Source organism: Fukomys damarensis, unplaced genomic scaffold (assembly GCF_012274545.1).
Source record: "Fukomys damarensis isolate Sample0158 unplaced genomic scaffold, DMR_v1.0_HiC HiC_scaffold_34, whole genome shotgun sequence".
Lineage (NCBI taxonomy): Eukaryota > Metazoa > Chordata > Mammalia > Rodentia > Bathyergidae > Fukomys > Fukomys damarensis.
The window spans coordinates 10,935,179-10,955,871 of NW_022900946.1; the positions used below are offsets into that span (position 1 = coordinate 10,935,179).

At 36.9% G+C, this 20,693-nt stretch overlaps 1 protein-coding gene and 1 long non-coding RNA gene across 4 annotated transcripts in view; one reads left to right on the forward strand and one right to left on the reverse strand.

Moving 5' to 3' along the window:
- LOC104852406 overlaps positions 1 to 2,735 on the forward strand; it is a 61,614-nt gene extending 58,879 nt beyond the window's left edge. The window contains exon 3 of the long non-coding RNA XR_777484.2: positions 2,631 to 2,735. This is a non-coding gene — a long non-coding RNA (uncharacterized LOC104852406). The remainder of the gene's footprint in view (positions 1 to 2,630) is intronic.
- Mrtfb (myocardin related transcription factor B) overlaps positions 1 to 20,693 on the reverse strand; it is a 168,719-nt gene that overhangs the window by 27,935 nt on the left and 120,091 nt on the right. For all 3 annotated transcript variants that reach the window (XM_010610018.3, XM_010610019.2, XM_010610021.2), the window contains 5 exons: positions 11,186 to 11,251; positions 9,084 to 9,139; positions 7,893 to 7,968; positions 4,301 to 4,462; positions 2,653 to 2,831 (listed from right to left, as the gene is read on the reverse strand). In XM_010610018.3, the coding sequence (XP_010608320.1) occupies positions 2,653 to 2,831; positions 4,301 to 4,462; positions 7,893 to 7,968; positions 9,084 to 9,139; positions 11,186 to 11,251 (539 nt within the window). The remainder of the gene's footprint in view (positions 1 to 2,652; positions 2,832 to 4,300; positions 4,463 to 7,892; positions 7,969 to 9,083; positions 9,140 to 11,185; positions 11,252 to 20,693) is intronic.

A 20,693-nucleotide genomic window follows, 5' to 3' on the forward strand; every position in this document is an offset into this window, starting at 1 on the left:
CTAAACCCAGACATACACTAGTCTTTCACTATCCAGCGCGCAGAATGGTCTACAAGAACTAGAACTGAATTTATAAAACTCAGTGAGTTTTTATTTTAAAGATTAAGAATCTCAACACCTAAAGATAAGATGTTTTTACTACCTTCGCTTATAGGGACTATTTTAAAGGTGATGAGACTGATATTTTGGGGTGCAATTCTAAACCAAGCAAAAGTAGTCTCTCATTCATTAAGGTGACAAGTACTTGCTGTCATCTGGACCTGTGTATTCCATGTGAAGTTACTGAGATAATGGGAGAGAAATCCTGGCCATCTAGGAGTTCAATGTCTAAAGAGAAGCAATGTGTTAAGGTCCTTTTCCTTATGGGAAAATATGAGAGTAGTTTTATTTAGGTAGATAAATACATTTTATATCCATTGAGTGAGATGCATAGACAAAGTCTATAAAGTACAAATTTGCCAAAATGCAAACTATTATTACTTCTGGATGATACAAGAATTTCAGAGACTTCACTGGCATTGTAAAGTTTACCTCTGTAGTTGATTAAAAAACAAAAGGGGCCAGGGATTTAGCTCAGTGGTTCTGCCGCCTGCCTGGCAAATGCAAGGGCCCGAATTCGATCCCTGGTACCAAAACAAAAGCCAAAACAAAAAGCCAAAAAACCATACAACATATTTACAATCTTAAGGATTACTTTTCTCCAACATTAAGATAAGTTACAAGAATATGTTTCAATCATATGATCAAAAGAATAAAAATCTTTGATTCCTTATACTAGAATATTTAATACAGAGAAGTTAATGACAATATGTTCTCCAAATGTACATGATAAAAATGATTTGACAGGGTTAGGGTGGAGAAACATCCATATCAAATATCAAAACTGCAACAGAGAATACAACCCAAGAGTGAAAAGTCAAGCTATGGAATGAGAGGAATACCTCAGATCTATGCAATGTAAGTGGAATATTTAACATAATATTAAATCATAGCTGACAAAGAGTCATTATCCAGAATATACAAAGTACTTCTGTAATTTGGCCATAATAACCTGACTTTTTAAATGTGCTAAAGGGCTTAAAAAGAAATTTCTTCAAAGATGACATACAAATGACCAAAAAGTACATGAAAAGATGCTCTTCATCACTAATTATGAGAGGAATGCAAATCAAACCCATAAGATATTATCCTGAGAATAGTTACCATTGAGAGAATTGAAAATAACCATTGTTGGCAAGACTGTGGAGAAAATGTGAACCCATCTTGACTGTAAAATGATACAACTGCTATAGAGAATGGTACGGCAGTTCCTCAAAAAAAAAAAAAAAAGTAAAAGTAGGTCACGCACAGTAGCACATACTTGTAATCCCAGCTACTGTGGAAGCTGAGGCAGGAGGAGTACAAATTTGAAGACTGCTTGGGTAATTTTATTGTTTCACAATAAGGGCTGGGCATGTAGCTCAGTAGTACAGTACTTGGCTTGCATGCCCAAGGATCTAGGTCAATTCTCAGTACTGCAAAATCAAAAAACAAAACCCAAAACATATGATCTGGTGATTTCACTTTTGAATATATTTCCAAAAGAAATGAAAGCGTTTTGAAGAGATTTTTGCATATTCCTTCTCATAGCACCATTATTCAATATAGCTAAAAGGTGGAAGCTATACAACTGTCCATCAAAAGATGAATAAACAATATGTTTAGACAGATGTCTATATATGTGTGTGTGTATTTAGAGAGAGACACACACACACATGTATATATACTCACTCACTCATGGAATACTATTTGGTTTTAAAAGGAACGAGATCCTGTCATATGCTACATGAATGAATCTTGACATCACAGTAAGCAAGTAAGTGAGTTGTAATAAAAAAGTACTGTATGATTCTATTTTCATGAGGTATCTAAGTAGTCAAGTTTATAGAGACAAAAAGTAGAAAGATGGTGCGACAGCAGCAGGACAGAGAGGAAGGGAGGAGCTGTTTAATGGGTACAGAATTTCAGTTTCTGGGCTGGGGATGTTAGCTCAATGGCACCGCACCTGCCTGGCAAGCGCAAGGTCCTAAGTTCAATCCCTGGTTCCACAAAACAACAACAACCCCCCCCAAACAAAAAACAAAACAAAAAACCAATTTTCTTATCTGAAGATCTATTACACAAAAATGTGAACTATACTTAACACCACTTGTGATTTTTGCTGATTGTACTGTACTGTATAGTTTTATGTTACACATTACAGTACTACAAGCAGGAGTTATGTAAATAAAAGTTGGAGTTTCCCTTAGCTATTTCTTTCTTTTGAACATTGTACATACAATATACAATTCTTCATTTAGCAAGCAATTCACTTAACCTAGTTGCAGGAATGTGACCAGGTCTTTAAGGAATGTCTACACTTACAAATGGTTGGACAATTGAAAAACGATGAATTTTGTGATATATAAAAGAATACATCCAAACATGCAAAGATTTTCCAAAAGTTATAAGCATAGAACAAAAATGTGTATGTGCCGCATAAATAATATGTAAGACTGTACAAAAAAACCCTACTTTTGAGTACTTTCAGATATATCTTCTGGTGTAAATGTTTATACAATATATACAAAAGGGGCATCTTTTCTATTTAGGTATCAGCCAAAAAGACAATACCTGGGCTGGAGTGTTTGTCGTCACTGGAGACAGTGATTCGCTGACTTTTGGCTCACTTGGGGACGCCACTGACCCCTGAGACTCCTGGCTTGCGGGCTGGTCTGGAGACAAAGCATCACTACTGTCTTCATCAAATGAGAAATCGCCCTGAGTGTGGGGATCGTCCTCCTTCCCGACACCTGGAGAAAGCAGTGACTGTTAATTCACGCTCGCTTTAGGATACCAAACTTAATATGGAAAAGGAGAAACACTGCTTCCCATAAGATTTTTTTGTAAAACAGTCTTTTTTGTCTACAACTTGTATTAAGCAACATTTTGTCCATTCTTTTATGATTTTGACGATATCACAGTTTTACTATTATCACAGTGTAATGTTCTCTAGTTATTCTGTGAAATTTTATTTTTTCATCGATGTAAGAAGAGTGCTTTTTCATGTTCTTTATTAATATCTACACGTATTACATTAAAATAAAATTGACAGCATACTTCCCAATGGAAGCAGAGACCATTCAGAACCTATGAGTAAATGGGGATGATATCAAGGCTTTGGACCCAAGTACTAGTTGCAGGAAGTATAGAAGACAGGAATATATTTAGCAATACCTGGAATGCAAATGCAATCAGTAAAATCCAAAATGTGGAAGATGCTTCAGAGTAACACAAACTTGTGTGGTGAGTAAATAAATACTAAGAAAAAAAAGAGGGAGGAAAACTCACCCAACAGTTTAGATTAAGACTTAATCAGACAAATTGGCTATGGACACGAGGGGAACCTTGCTTGGATCCCAACCCAGAATCCTAGCATTGAAGAACATGAGGCAGTGGAGACCTCACATCACTGGGGACCTGTACATAAGTCCCCACTTCGAGTAACAGCCTAGCTGAATTCACATCTTACCTCTGAGGGGCAATCAGCAAAACTGAAAGGAACTACAGACAACTGTATGACTTAGGATTCAGGACTACAAACTGACTGAGCTTTAGACTTCAAACTAAAGCAAAATAGGAAGTTCCCAAGAGTAATGGAAAATAGACTAGGACAACAATATTTCAAAAGTGCTTGCAGAATAAGTAGTAATAGTCTTGAAATGATTTTTTTTTCCCTGGTAAAACTTATGGGAGAAATACAAAGAGAAACAGAGGACTGTAGGTGTAGCTCTATGTAGTTTATGTGCTTAGAATGCACAGGCCCATGGTTCAATTTCCAGCATCAAGAGGGAGGGTGAAATAAGACATACTCCTTGGTAATTAAGTATGATGAGACCAGCATGGGATGGACACATTCTACCCTTCTTAAAGAATATGTTTATAAACATCTGTTATCCTCCCTCAAACTAATGCTGAATAAGCTATCTTTTCAGAATCAAGTTGAAAAATTTGTAAAAATATTAAACTAAACAGCACAACACAGTAATTTAACCTAGAAAATGTGATAATGAAATCAAAACATCAGACACAAAAGAGGAATCTGTGAATTGGTAGCAGATGCTAATCTTCTAATACATAATAACAGTAACAATTACTGTGTTAATCAAATTCTAATTAACCTGGAAAACAATACCCATGATTGGTGTTGCCCTTTTATTTAAATTTTATCTAAAACATCCAAGTTCCTTTCTCCTAGAAAACAGTAAACTTTTACTCTTGCCTATAATTGCTTCCTTAACACTGGAGTCCACAGGGAGGATGTTCTTCTCCACCAGCTCCATAGGACCCGGTCTTTGAGCAATCTTTTCATTCAGATCATCAGCCAGTCGAGCTCGTTTCAACTTCATCTGTGTAGCCTGCAGAGATGGCTCTGCAAATGTTTCTAAAAGAGCAAGCATAGCTTTAACTACTACTTGAATTATCATTTCTATTTTATAATGATGTTTTAGGCCAAGTAATTGAACCCAACCAGTTTAAACATATTTACGTGTTCCAAACATCTTTATTAAAAGAGAAAATTCTTAAGAATGCTCCAGGATACATTTTTATTTATTTCCAGATATTATTGTCTGTACAGTATGGATGCCTAAAGTCCTGAATTAACATGACTTAAGCCCAAAATGGGCGAAGTGTTATCATTCTCTTATAGTCGAAGGGTCAAATTCATCACATTTACTAGACATTGTGGACACACAAGATGAATGAGACAGGTGCCCTAGGACTTAAGAAGTTTACAATTCTATATGTAGCTTCAATGGGCAGTCAATTTCTAGAAAGGGAGGCATAGACTTCTTAGGATATAAGCTGCTTTGCAGGGGCCCGAAGGGAAGAGCTATAATTCATAGTATTCTTAGATCGATCCCTGTGTGCCTCAGTGTCAGTCGTCATAATGAATAATATGGGTTTATTTCTGAATACATAACCTTGTGTCCATTGGGAACATTCAATTACATAGAAATTAATGGCTTACAGAAGCATCAACTCATCTATTTAAAAATGTATGAAGTTGCTACAACAAATGGAAACTACTGTAAATCTCACAACTCGTTCATTTACTTTATTCCGTCAATTATGTGTATTTCTGGCAACTCAACATTTTTTATTGTTATTTATAAATAATATCTATATTTGTTTAAAAATAATGACATGGTGTCAACCTCAAATTCCAGCTGAAAGTTACTTGACTCCTAAGTTATATAGAAAGTCTTTAATGAAACCTTCCCTAAGCAATCTCAGGACTGACTGATGGTGTGCATTCTTCAGGTAGGATATCCTGGTTGGAGCTCAAGGCTCAACTGCATGCTTATGCTTGGTAAGCTACTCTTCAGCACATACATGCAACTTCTCGCTCTACCAGACGAGCTGTATACTTGCCAAAAGTCAACTGTCTACAAGGTAGTTTATGTACGTTGTGAGTGCTAGTTTCAACATATAGTTTAGCTAAATGTTATGAAAAAATGCTGAATTAAAAAAAAAAAACTATTGTTCCTAGGAGACTTAAACACTTTGGGAAACTGTAATAAAGGCAAATCATTAAATCACTATTTAATTTGAGCAATTAACAAATATAAAAGATTTGGGAAAAAGCTTGTAAAACCTAAGATGTTCAACTCCAACTACTTTTCAAAGTATCTTGTAAATTTTTATCGCACCATAAATGGAAGCTGTTGATGATGTACAAGGGCTGGGCTCTATGTAGAACAAATGATGTGAACGCCATTCATGAAAGTCTTCCCTCAAGTGAAGGCCTGACCCCTTGGCTGGAATACTAGCAAATAAGTGTACATTTCTGTAACTTAAAATGTGAGCCCATCTCATTTTTATAATTTTTGTATACAACCGTGTCTCCAGCCTTGTCAGATAAAACACATCTGATGATACGTGGGGAGAATTAAACTAGATGGATCACCTCAGGTTGATTTTCCAGTGTTTGTGTTAAGACCTAGGTAGGATAGCTTTCTGTTTTTGTCCCATTAACAACACCCAAGTGACAGCAGCACGTTTGGAAAGAAAATACGTCCAAAGTAAAGAAGTATAGCTTGCTATGTTGGTATGTTTCTGTTCCTGGTATTAATACCTCCTCATCTCCATGAGGCTGAAGCTGGATTTTGACTGTTAACCTCAGAAAATAATTTAGACTCCTGCCTATCAAATTGGGATGATACACATTATTTCAAAATTTCCAACTAGAGAACAGATATCCTAAAAATATTACAGTTCATTCATATATAATTTTAGGCTCTCAAATGCTGGGTACTCATTTAAAAAAAATAAAAGCAAATATAATTCCTTTTGATAGCTAAAAGTATTTGCTTGATTTTAACTGTATTAACACAGCCTGTTGGATGGTAAGTTAAAATAGCTAGCACTGTTATTACATAAACATCCCTAGTTTTGGTACAGAGGGAACCATTTACTGTGTTACTGAGCAGTGAACTACTTCTTGCAAGAGTCACTTATCCCTGATAGCTGGCAGCTGCTCTATCCTACTATTGGAGCTCTGAAAAACTTTTCTAGTCCAGCGGACACCTGAGAACACAACCAAAGTGGAGAAAGGCACATACCTCTTATTGTCTGCCCCTGGAGTGAGGAAGATGGGCACACGATCATAGATTCTTCAAGTCAGAGAAGACCTTACTTGGGTCACAGAAAAACAAACTTGGTACTTGAAACTTCTTTATACAACACCCTATTGTGGTGTCAGCCTATGCCTTTTCTCTATTACACCAGCTTGTTTATTCCCCTAGAGAGCTTCTCAATTCTGTAATTCACTGGTTTTACATGCTTGTTATCTCTATCTGCCACTAGAACACAAGCTCCAGGAGGCAGGCAGCCATCTGTCTGGGGCCATGGTGTCCAGCATGCTGGCCAATGGATGAACACCTCTAGTAACAGTAACTTTGTCACCTCCTAGATTTCATATTAGGATATATTTGGCCTTTAGGATGATATTCTTCATGTTAAACTACAGTCTAATATTCTGTAAGATCAGCCTCACTGTAATATTAATTCTAATCCAAATTCTAGCATTAGGCCCAGAGAGAGGAGATCATCCTTCTACCTGACAGCTGACTCTAAATGTTAAAGAATTTTCCAAATCTCCCTGAATCTTTTCAAGGATTAACACAGGGCTATCACAAGACCAGGCTCCTAGTCTTACTCAATAAATTAGAGAAGAAAAACAAAGAAAGGAAATGTGACTAGGGAGTTTATAATGGAGGCACTAGCATTCGAGAACTCTGTTTTTAGAGAGAAAAACATCCAGGCCTGAGCCTGGGAACTGCTCCTCCCAGCCTCCTAAATGACTTGACGTCACTGAGATAATTTTGGTAAGGGTATATGCCAAAATGATCAGATCAGGCTGGTCTTTGGTAGGCAGGTGGCAACAAAGATGATGCTGGGTGTGGTCTTTTCTGCTGTGCAGACATAAATGAGGTCCAAGTAGTTGAAAATCTATGGTTAGAACTGTGTTTACTACATCCTCATGATTTAATGAATAGGACGTGTGTCCCTCACTGTTAACGTAGTTGCTCTGGACCAAAAATGTCTTTCCAGAACTGTATGGGAGAGGTATCCGTGGTGCTAGCTGGTGGGGAAAAGCTAGCCCATCAACTGGTTATTTGGAGAACTAAACCTTTTGAGATATATCTAACACAAGTATTTTAATTTTTCGTCTTTATGTTGCTATCCAATTTGGAGGATGTCAGTCTGTGGGATAAAAAGTTATTAAAATACGAATAAACAGAAGTGGTAGAACCTTCACTTCTTTTCTTCAGAAAATGCACCCACATAAGTAGAAATAAAACCTTTACCTTCTAAAATGTGCATCCTTACAAGTTCAGAACGATCTGGTCGACTCCGGATCTTGTGTTTCAAGAAGTTTTCAGTCTTAAAAAAAAAAAAAAATTCTTACCATAGTTATTTGTGATTATTGTGGTTTGAGATTTTCTTCATGGTACTCCGTTTAAATAAACTATTTCCCTTTTGTAGTGTATGAGAGGAAGACTAGAAATTACAACTTATGGGAACATGAAAGTATATGTGGGTATAAGTAAGCTCTGTATAGACTTTTATTTTAAAACCTGGCAAAAGAAAAAAGAAAAGCTCATGATTTTGAAGATGACATATGAATATAGAATTTCATCATTTAAATATCTAAAATGATACTTCAGGTCAAAAAGCTACTTAGATAACAAATGTTGTTAAGACTCTAAGAGATCATTACTGCATTCTGGGAAATTTTGTTTGTTTGTTGAGACAGGTTTGGTCTCACTATGTGTAGGTCAGACTGGTCCTGAACTCACTATGTAGCCCAGCCTGGCCTTAAACTATGGCAATCCTCCTGCCTTAGCCTCCTCCCAAGTTCTGAGATTACAGGAATGTACCACTACATCTGGCTATTCTGGGGAAATTTTCATCTTGCATGATAGAAATTATCCTCCCCAAAAAGAAGACAAAAGAGAACAAATGTGCATAAGGGCACTTTCAGAAGAAAAAAGAATAAGCTCCACTGTGGCGTGCAACTACAAGGGAGCCATCTCAAAGAACAAAGTGGAGTTGACCATAGCAATGTTCTCTGACTCAGTCCCATCTCCTCCCCTTAGTCAAATGCAGAGGTAACACAGACCAAGCAGGGGAATCTCCTAAGGATCTGGTGTTAGCACATCATGTGGCTGTCCCTCTTCAGGGTAACAAATGGCAAAATCACCCCCACTTTGTCTCTACAAACTATTATGTCCTGAGAGAAAGAAAGTAAAGAAGTGTGATTTGTCCTTTAATTACAAAACTAATAACTGGTTTTAAAAAGAACAAAATTCAAATGTCATCTGTTTTCTATAAACCTTTAAAATAAAACTGCCTCAGAATATATGTTCTCTACACTGAGTGTCTGGAAGACACATTATATTATCTCTATTAATGTGTTTGGGAATAAGACTGCTACTTGTCCATAGGTACTTTAGAATAAAGCAGAGAAGCAGTGTATTTTAAAGCAAAATTCTTACTCTGGCTCGTTCCAAGCTTTTTATCTGTTCATGGAATGCCGCTGGGCTCTTCAGAGCTGTGAGGGGAACATAAATAGTTTCCACAGTATAAATAAAGGAGTACATACTTCAGCCCAGTGTACAGTGTATTATATTGATAATTCTTAGTGCATATCTCCATTTCCATTTCTTTAGCAAATGTGCAAAACTTGAAATCTTAAATGTTACAACAGAATTAAAATTATGTATTTCACAAATAAAACAAGTGAACATTTAAAATAGGAACTGAATATATAACGACAATGCAAACCCAGGATCAGACTATTTCTCTCCCCTACTAGAAGAACAAATTTCCATTGCCCAGGGAAATGTCTAATTCCTTGACAGGTACTTTCTCTTAATGGCCACGTAAGATACTGGAAAAAGCCTAAATATTCAAAAAATAACCTACACTTGAAAATGAAGATATGTAGCACTTCATGTCTAAAAGATCTGAGGTACCATTTATTTAGAACCCACAATGTTCGAGCACAGTTTACTGCTGTTGGTCTTTACAACAGCCTTGCAAAGTTAAGAGTTAGCCCTAGGATAGATGATTGGCTCAATGATAGTGAGTGAATTCTGAGGTCATATAGTTAGACTGTGGTCAAAATAGGGTTTAAATCCAGGATTCTGTATTTGAGAGGTTCTTGTTCTTTCTAGCATACAATGTAATTCACTCTAAAGACACAGTGACTCTAAAACTGCCAAAGTAGTAAATATTCTGGAATCTCAGCAAGAGGGTAAACAGGGTTGACCAAAACATGACCTACTACAGAATTTCTATCAATTATCACTGCAGAATCTGTTTTGTATATGTCTCACACTGCCTGATAATAACCTGCAAGTGAAACCATGGGCAGGTGAGTAGATGGGGTATTGTGTAGGACTAAGATTCCTTGGGCTGACAAGACTTGACCAATCAACCTGTAAAGTTATTTTCAGCCCTGATACTTGAAGTACCGTAAAGACCCTCAGGAGCCCAGTCCAGCAAGATTTGGGTAGAGACCAGCTCAAAACAGTGCTGTATTAAATATCAAACTTTGTGTTTGTTTGATTGGTTCCCAGAAATCAATATGGTAGGGAAATGCGGCAGAATATTAAAGCTGCTTTTTTTTTTTGGTACCCGAGACTGAACTCAGGACTTTGCCCTTAAAAGGCAGGTGGTGGCACCACTGAGCTAAAACCCCTGGCCCAAAGCTGTTTTTAAGTACTGCAACACTAGAGTTAAAATATTTAGGCACTCAATTAATAGCTATCCAGAAAAAAGTTTCACTGGGAAAAAAAGGTACTGCAGAGAAAAAGCATTCCTTATCATAAACTATTCAATGATTTATAGGATGGCTGCTAATGATTTTATAAGACTGGGAAGCATAAATTCATTTTGACATTTCTTTCAAATAGTTTAAAGCAAAGTAACGCTTAGAAAATTAATTTTTAGATAAAACCCAGCTAAATACTCCTACAGTCCACATTCTTTTCCTGTAAAATATAAAAAACTTGCAGAACTGGTGATTAAAGGTAAAAAAAATTCTAAAATTTAATCAAATAAAAAATTTCTTGAAAGGAATGAATCCTAGGGCTATTTAGGAAATATCTGTACTTGGACCAGAAATATTTCATTAATTATAAATAGAATGGTTACCAGTCTTACAACTGAAATACATTTAATTATATAAACCACAATATAGCACCAAAGATAAATTAATGTGAACTAAGTAAATTTAAGTAGAACAAGGTTGTGAATTTTATCATGTTACTTTTGCAAGTCTAATCTCAGTTCCATTAGTGTGCTTACTTCAACTGTTTAAAAACTAAAACAAATACTAAACTTTGGGTAAGAACTTTTGGTGTCTTAAGGCTTCGTACAATATAAAATTCAAATCCACCTTTTAAACTGCATGCCCCTAGGTTTTACAGTGTATTTAACATGTTTCTCTTAGACTGACATTGCGGATGCAAGCATCACTGATAGTTCAGCTGGTAAGTGTGCTGAATGAAAGGGTGCGTGAGGCAGACAGTCTCCTTGGACATGTCCATCTTGCTACGGCACACCAGAGATGACAGTGATGTGGCAGTCTTACGTGGCATGATGCCCTGGTCCACTAGTTGTTCTCTTGTCCTCCTTTGTTGCAGCCTTAGCTGGAGCACTGTGGAAAGAAAATAATCACCAGTGGAATTACATATACAGAATTACCACATCACCCAGTATTTCCACTCCTACGTGGAATTTCAAGAAAAACAAACAAACAAATATGAACACATAAAACTTGTCCATCCACATTCAGAGCAGCATTATTCAAAATGGCCAAATGTACATCAATAATCAAAATATGATAAATACAACTTGTACCAGTTCTACAGGGGATACTGTTAAGCCTTATTAAACATCATTTCATAATCAAACAAGGATATTACCTAGTACTACTATCCAACTTCAAAAAGAAAATTACTTTGTGATTCTGCCTGTTGTAAACTCTAAAATTTACTGTGTGTAGTCTTTTGTTTACTTAACTGTAATTTGATGACTAAAGCTAAATACTTTCTATTTAAATGAATTCACACAGTATTCAGCAAATAAACAGAAACAAATCTCTCTCGTAGAAAAGAAAATGTGAGGTTCCTTGATGTTCTTCCGATATGTTTTGTTGTTTCAAATGGCTGACAGCAAAAATTTATTTTAAGGAAAGACTAACTTGTTTGGAAGCATTTACTCTATCCCTAGCCAATACTGGGGAATAAACCCAGGGCCTTTGCTTGGAGCTATATCCCCAGCCCATTCATTCATTCATTCATTCATTTATGGTTTTTTGAGACAGGGTCTCACTATGTATTTGAGACTGACCTGGAACTCACTATGTAGTCCAGGCTGGTCTCGAACTCATAATGATCCTCCTGTCTCAGCCTCCCAAGTGCTGGGATTACAGGCATGAGCCACCACGCCCGGCCCCATTTTTATTTTTCAGACAAAGTCTAAATTGCCCAAGGTGGGCTTGAACTTGGACTCTTTCTGCCTCAGCCTCTCACAGTGCTATTATAGGTGTGTGCCATCACACCTAGTTTCCATCAGGAGTAAGTTTTAAGCAGCTTTAATGAAGCATAAATTCATAAAAATCAGGAATATAAAATATCAGTGATGATCCAAAGGGAAATTTCTAAATTGAGAATTTAAATTTAGCAATCTATGTATAAACATTATACATTTTATTCTAAAAGCTCATAGAAAGCCAGAAATCGGACAACTTATTATTTAAAAAAAAAGAAAGTAAATTGTTAGAGCTGGTAGAGAACAAGATAATACATTAGGTAATGAGACATGGACATTCAGTTTGCCAAATCTAATCAGAACTTCTTTTCTCGAACTCTTAAGCACATTCCTTTTATAGCATCTGTATATTTTTGTATGGAAAATGAGCCTATTTTTAAAAAGGAGAATACATGAAGTGATGTTAAAAATTTTTTTTTTCCTGGTTAGTCTTACATTCAATTTTAAGATTCCACTTTCATTTGTTTCAAACCCATGGAGGGAAATCAAGTTAGGATGATTAAGGATTGATGACATTAAAAAACAAACAAACAAACAAACAAACAAACATTCCCCAAAGCCTATCTGTGTTTATAAGCGGCAGGGAGAGAAGACTGAATTTCCTAGGGGAGGTTATGGGGGAACCAAGGCCATCTCAGAGTACAATCCATGTGGCCAGGTTTTCTGCTTGCAGTAGACCAGGATGGTGCAGGAACCATGGCCCTGACCGCCCTGCTATGTGTGGCCTCATGCTGACTGTAGAGCAGAGCTCTAACTGAGATACATTTTAAAAAGAGCCTAAACTGAAAATGGCTTTTACAAATATTTTCTTATCTTCACTAGATGTGAATGTCATCCTTTACCAAATACAGAAATGTGATTTCTGGCTTTTGTTTGTTTTGGGGCCACAGGATCACAAATCTTCCCTGTTATCTCATTTAGAACTGAAGTAATTGATATAAGATTCTACTGCCAAAACAAAAAAGTTAAACAAGTTTAAAAAGAACATATGCATGTTTCTGACTTGAAAATGTGAGGTTTTCAGTTAGCTGTGTGCTAACAAAGATCTTCTCCTAGATTACAAATAGTTTATTGAGAATAGTATGTTCCCTGTACTTTACCAAGAGCAAAAATAAGGAACAGACTTATGGGTGTGACAACAACCGTGTGTGTGCCTGCCTTCTCTAACATTGTTCTATGAATGCTGAAGTTTATGCTTGATGACACTTAAGGTGGTCACACATAATGACTAGAAATCACTTATGCTGGTGTGAGACGTATCTGCTACCGTGAGAACATACCTCACTCTAACTTCTATCAACCCACTTTCCAACTGTGTCACTAAGTACATGTGGTTAGGGTCAGACTCAGAAGACTGCCCCCACTTCAGACAACCGTCTAGGCCCCTCATGTTACAAATTTGGGGGGTTTCTCATAAGAGACTCCAAAGGTTCAAGAATTATAATTCAACAACAACAAAATGGAAGAGATGCACAGGGCAAGGTAGGGGAAGGGGCACAGAATTCACATGACCTCCCTAGTCATACCATCCTTTTTTGACCTTGCCTCCACTCTGAAGACATCTAGGGACCTCCAACTACCTGGCATCTTTTAGCATACCCAAAACATTCTTGTTACTCTGGAGATTCCAAGAATCTTAGAAGCTCTCATGTCAGGAACTAAGATAAAATATAACAAAAGATGCTCCTATTACATTTGTTACCCAGGAAATTGAGTTTTAGGAGCTCCACGCTAGCAACCAGAGACAAAGACACAGTTTACATTTCCTCTTTGATCATAATGTCATAGACACTAATCACTGACTGTTAAAAAAAAAACCATTTGCATTTTCTATGTGGATAAACAACCCTAGTTATGCCATTCTATTTGAATCTTCCCAATTAATGCTCTCAAAATTGCCCATACAACTTCCCAAGCAAAAAGAACATCACACTGCATGTATTATTTAAAAAAAAACAGTTGTGGCTAGCAGTTTCCAGGCACATCAAATTGTGTATAGCATAATACATTGTCCGTAGGTGACTGTACAGGATGTTGTATGGAATGCAAACCTGTGGCAAACAGCAGCAGCACCAGTGAGTGGAAGATCAGGTTTTAAAGACTGAGAGGAACATGAGTAGAGGAAGGCAAACTTGCAAGTACCTGGCCATGTGGTTGGTCTTTTGGCGACCCACCCTTTTCCCTTTTCATCCACACTAAATAAACAGTAATGAACACATTATACTGATTGTGAGGTACAATGTCCTAACAAGACTCGGGTACATGCACTTGCCTAGCATGTATGAGATCCCAGTTCAATCCCCAAGATGAGAAGGGGAAGGGGAGAGAAGAGGAGAGATGGAAAGTGGGGGGGAGCACAGAATAACACACACAGAGAACACATTGCCACTTGCGGTCAATTTTAAAATGTAATTATAAGCTAGGCATGGTGGTGCATGGTCATGCTCATAATCCCACCTACTTGAGGGTGAAGCCAGCCTGAGCAACACAGCAAGAACCCATTTTAAGGCAAAACAATCAGGTGTAGTGATATAACATGTAACCCTAGTATTTGGAAGAGTGAGGCAGGAGCAATGCTGGGAGTTCGAGGCCAGCCTGGTCTGCACAGTGAGAGCAAGGCCAGCCTGAACTTTACATAGTGAGATCCTGTCTCCAAAAACCAAACCAAACCAAATTATAGTATTTGTTTATATCAAATATAGCCTATCGCTCAAAACTTGACAAAGGCTATTCTGAGAACTACTAGTTTAAAAGGTATCGGTCAAAAGGCACAGGCTTATAATTTTAGAAAATATAAATTTCCTCATTTTACAAAAAAAGTTATAATAAATGACCACAGACAGCTGTGTCTTACAGGCAGAACATCCAACACAGGAAGATTACAGCCTGAATGATAGATATAGCTTAAAGGTCTTGTAACACGGAAAGATGGGAGTTGGGGAGAATTTGCTAGCACTTGTCCACTACTGTGAAATAGATAAAGGGCCCTAAAAATGGAGGCCTCAACTCTTCTAATGATCAGAGACAATAATAGATTGGGCTCAAGATGTTTACTGAAGTAGACCTCCTATCACCTTCCCTCCCCCTCTGCAGCTGCTACATACCCTATGGTGCCTCCATCCTATGGAGGTTGAGAAGACTCACTACCGAACGTTACTGGTGCGGCTATCGTTCTTAAAAGCACCAACTGTGCTGGGATGTTGGCTGGAAAACTTGATGTATGCACTGTATGTGCTGACAAGATTTCATTTCTGCAGCCACAAACCATAGACTAGATACTGGTCCAGCTCTCTGTCCTCAGGTGGTGATGGCACAACAGCTGCCTGAGAAGCCAGTCTCCCTGGCAGTGGCCTCATGTATGAAAACTGCACCTGAGAGCCTTTTCTCCCTGTGCCTTGCTGAGTGGATGACTATGCTACTGGACTTACTGGGCCAGTGATGCCATAGCCTCGAAGCTACTGGTAAGTCTACTGACATTCAGTATCTTCTGTGGACATTTTGGAAATAACTTCATGCAAGAAAAAAATACACGTAAAGCTACAAATCACAGGAGAAAAATGGCCCAGAACACTCAGTCACTGAATGTCTATATTTTACAGCAACCAACAGATGCAACTAATGAAGTGACATAAAAATTAAAGGTATAACTGCTCACGTTTGAACACTTCCAAAGAATATCTTTATCTTTTAAAAAATCTAGAAGCTAAAACCAAACAACACATGGTCCCAAGAGGTCCTTAAGTTTAAAGTTTAAAACAAGAGTTTAAACCTATTTTATTGTTAAAACAACAACAAACAAGAGGAAAGGGTAGATAGAAAAGTACTTCTTATACAGGTAGAGTTGTATTCTCCATGTAAAGCATTTTCCCCAACCTGAGTTCTAAAACATGTGTGTACTTCCAGAGTATAAAACTCACAAGGGGCATGCAAAGGACACCCATCACTGGATGGAAAAGAGGGTTTAAACCTATCTGTGTTTCAGAGTTTGATATCTTTCTTAGCTAGTCCCAATTTGAGGCATTTTTAAATAAAAAAAAAAAAACCTCACACACACTGTAACAGTGATATATGCTCAATACACAAAGTAAGTAGTCAAATGAAGGAGAAACTGAAAAACAAAACTGCTGACAATATCACCCACAGACACAACTGCTGTGACCATACTGGTACATTTCATCTTTAAGCATAATTTTTGATTCTCTTACATACTATATACAATGATAAACATTATTTCAGTGACTACACAAAACATTCTCTTGGGTGGTTATGCCACAGTTGACTAAATATTCCCCATTTACCACTGAATTTGTTTCCGATTTTTGTAACTATAAATAAAACTGTGCTGGAATTTTTGTGTATAAAGTTTAGTATTCCTTATTTCTAGTTAATTCCTTAAGTTTAAATTCCTACATGGAAAAATGTCTCTATGTGATCCATATTAGGTCTGTTATATAATGAGACTAATTTCTTTGTATAAAAGCTATCTTCTCTTGAAATTATAATAGCTATGTGAGATAACAGATGATCATTTCATTTAGAGAAAAAATTTAATCAGTTGCTTAATTTTTCCAAGGTGATATGTTTTATTATTTGTTAGGGCTAACAGTAATGGCTTACATGTCAACAGGAAGAAAAATGCTCACAATTTTGAAAATTTTACTTAGTGCTTATTTTTGTTACAATAGATCAAAACATGTCAGAAGTGTGAACTTGTTCTATTTTTATATAAGCAAAAATTTGACTTTAATCATTATTCCAGAAAGATAGTGCATCTAAAGATAAATTGGAAATGGTATTAATATCGTAAAAATATTCTAAATATCAGAAAATATCTTTTTGTAGTTATTTTTCCCTGCTCCTTAGATGGTTTAAAGTGACAAAATTTTAAGCTGTTTCCAACATCTTAAAATACGTTTCAAAACATCTTAAAATACAATAATTTCTACGATGTAATACTTACAACCCAATTAAAAACTTTTAGCTGCTTTTTGAATCAAGATGCTAAGTGTATTCTTTTTTATTTCTATTAGTACAGTGCCTGAAATGTGTCCTCAATATGAAGTAGTGTTTTCTACTCAATAGGAATAGACACATTATGCAGCATAGTAATAAGAGAGAGCAGGCAGCAGTTTAGCAAGCCAAAACAAAGCAGAGCTTTGGCCAGGGAGTTTGCTAGGGGACATCTGAGGACTATATATTACAAAAACAAAGAAGAAAGGACACTTTCTGGGAAACAGAATGGCAAGCAGCCACAGTCTTGGAAATACTCTATGATTAGCTAGAGTTCAATAATGGAGTACGAGGACTGTGATGTGAGGAAGAGAGAGGACCAATTGTATATTATATAAATATAAATGGACAGGATAAATTGCAGAATTAAATTGCAGAGACGTAGGAAGATTTGAACTGTAGTCTTGCAGGCCCCACAGCCTCATTTTTTTATGGGGGGGGGAACCTCAGCAGTCAAGTAAAGGCTCGGTGAGCCAGAGGAGTGATCCAGAGGCAAAAGTTTAGATGGAAAGTTGCAGAATATGTTAGAACGACTTTGTATTGACTCTGAAATCACTGCTAGGCAATAAACAGATTCTGGTTTCAGTTTTTTGTTTTTTCAAACAGATGTTTGATTCATTATGAGAATAAAGTTGTTGGGAGTCTGGCAATATTTTATGTATTGTTTAAATAGAATTAAGTAAGGGGCCTGATTCTATAAAAACAAGACAGTTTAGAAGGGCCAACATCCTCAGGTAATCTTTTGAGCTTGGGTACAAAGTGAATACATTGGCCTCCGTTTGGTCCTTGTTTTTGTATATCAGGCAGTAATTCAGTGGTCAGCTCTGATTGTTTTATTATTTAAGGATACATCACATTTGAAAAAAAATAGGTTGAAAGTAAAAAGGACTGAGGAAGTACTTTTAGTTTTTCTCCAACAACATATTTTTTTTCGGTTATTTTTAAACTAATACATGTTTACAGTACATTCCTCATCGTGGGGTGACGGTATATGTACATAACACATCTTAATTCTCTTTTAATCCTTCTCATCTCCTCCCTCATCTCCCATCTCTTGGTTACGTTCCCTTTTGCAAAACAAAACACTGACCTCCCTTTTTCCTATTACATATTTTTATTTTGCTCTTTCGTTATATTTTAGCTTTCTCATATAAGAGAAACCATGCCATATTTAAGCTTCTGTGTCTCATTTATTTCACTTGACACTACGGTCTCAAGGTGCATCCATTTTCCTACAAATAATTCAAGTTTATCCAAAAAGAGTTAAATTAAATGTTTAAAATGGTGGTGGCTGTAATTACTGTTATTCTCCTATTACTTTAGGTATTTAGTGAAGATAACCACCCCCTGAAAATGCAATGAAACTATGATGATTAAAAAAATTCCATACGGATTCAGGGTATATAATTATTTGCTATGAATAATTTATTTGTATTCAAAGGGGGAAAAGTCACACTCTGAACAGAGTTTCCTTCTGAGCCTGGATGCTAAAACAGACCACTATCTGTACTGTTCATGCCTCAATTTAAAAAGCCATGTTTCATTTAAAAACTTCTCATTTGGTAAAAGTACACATACACATAAAAAAGGTATCAGATAGGAAGAGAGGGGAAGGATGAATAAAAAGACTTAAGATGTGTTATGGACATGTACCAAATCCCCACGATGAATGTAATCATTATGTTCTACAATCACGTACTAATATAATATAATATAATATTAAATCAAAGAAAGACCATTTATGTGTCAGATATGGAAGGAAAATACAATAAAGAAAGATGCTGCAGAAGAGGCAGAGGAGCCAGAAGGGTGTCTGTAAAAGTGTGTGTTGAAAAGAGGTTCACCAACTGGGTCAAATACTGCTTTAGCCACCAAAATTTTTTAAAAATTCTAATTGGTCAACATCAAACCAAAATGAATTAATGAGCCAATCAAATAAAACCTCAGGGACAACATTTTTGGTGTTTGTGCCCTCCTAGCAAACTTCATCTTGAGTTTGTCTTGTAAATGTTTTATAAGTGTGCTTCCCTGGCTGAGCTGGCATTGGTCTAAAAGCCTGTTTTTGCTTTTTATACAGGATATTTCTTTCATGACAGAGACTAGAATGGCATAAAAGCTGTCAGACTACTTTCCAAGAGTGCAGTTGAATCTGAAAGCTCACTTATTTCTGCCCTGACATAAAAACAACCACAGACATTAAACCTGGATTCAGTATGATAGTGGGAATGGCCTTGTAACACTATTAAGTAAGATATAAGGATCAAAAGAGAAAAATGGAAAGACTCACAACTTAATGGCACCCAATTTTTGTACATTTTCAAGCTTGGGCTGAGAACAGGGCCCAGTTATCATTTTTGAACCAGATGGGATATGAATAAGTGAAAATGGCCCAGATCCTCCTGGAAAAGAAAAAGGAAAGGGAACACATCCTCGCTTGTTACAGTCTAACTTTGCCTGTCAGGCGAAGCTCCTCTGCTGTCCCAATCTACAGTTATCGTCTAAAATGTAGGTGTCTTCAACTACAATGAAAAGTCAAGCCACCTATGGATTTGTCAATCACTAAAGGATATCTATGAAATACTGATGAATTTTAACTTAATTTTATTATTGTATTTTAAAATGACATGGTTCAAATGTGTGGATGGCTATTAAAGTTGTGCTGTTGATTTCTAAGCCAGAGCTCTGGACAACGCGTGTTGACTGTGATCCCCTGGCTGCTACTGCTCTGCAGGGTGTAGATAGAGGGGGTCTGAGTCTTTGCCTGGGTTGTGCCGGACGTGAATCAGTTCAACCCTTGAACACTCAGTTTGGTGAAGATGTCACTATGTACAATAAAAAAACTAGTTGAATTATTGTGTGATGTTAAATTTATTAATAAATTTTAACTTTTTTCAAAAAACCCTTGCTGCTGGCGTTAGTATAAGAAGGAACTGCTTTTGTGAGTTATGGGTGAAGTCAGACTGGAGAGGACAGGAAGTGAAGGATAGACAGGTGTGTGAGTGCAGGTAATGGAATCATGCTTCTAAGATGCTGTCCTTGAAGCGGCAGTGGAAAAAGTGAAGGGAAGCTTAAGGATGTCCAATGTGAAGTGGAAGATTCTTTAGCAAGTTCATACCAGAGCGAGAACAAGAGAGAGAAGGAATGAGAATGAGTACGAATGAGAGACAAGAGAACAGTAAGACAGTAGGTTTCTGGAGGGCTACGGGGAGGGGATTCAGCAACCCAAAGATACCTTTTATGGAGACGCTGTATCCTCACAGGAAGGCCCTGAGGACTGCACATTGCTGCAGAAGTCCCACAGCTTTGGTCAGGGACACCTAGAGAGTTCCTTAATGATGGCTTTTATTTTTTCAAAGAAGGAAAGAAAGGTCATCTGTTAAAAGTAAGACAGGGGATTGAGCTGGGGGTGGTGGTGCACGCCTGTAATCCCAGCACTCAGGAAACTGAAGCAGGAGGATCGCTGTGGATCAGGCTCAACTACATAGTGAGACCCTGTTTCAGAAGACCAAAAAAAAAAAAACCCACAAAAAAACAAA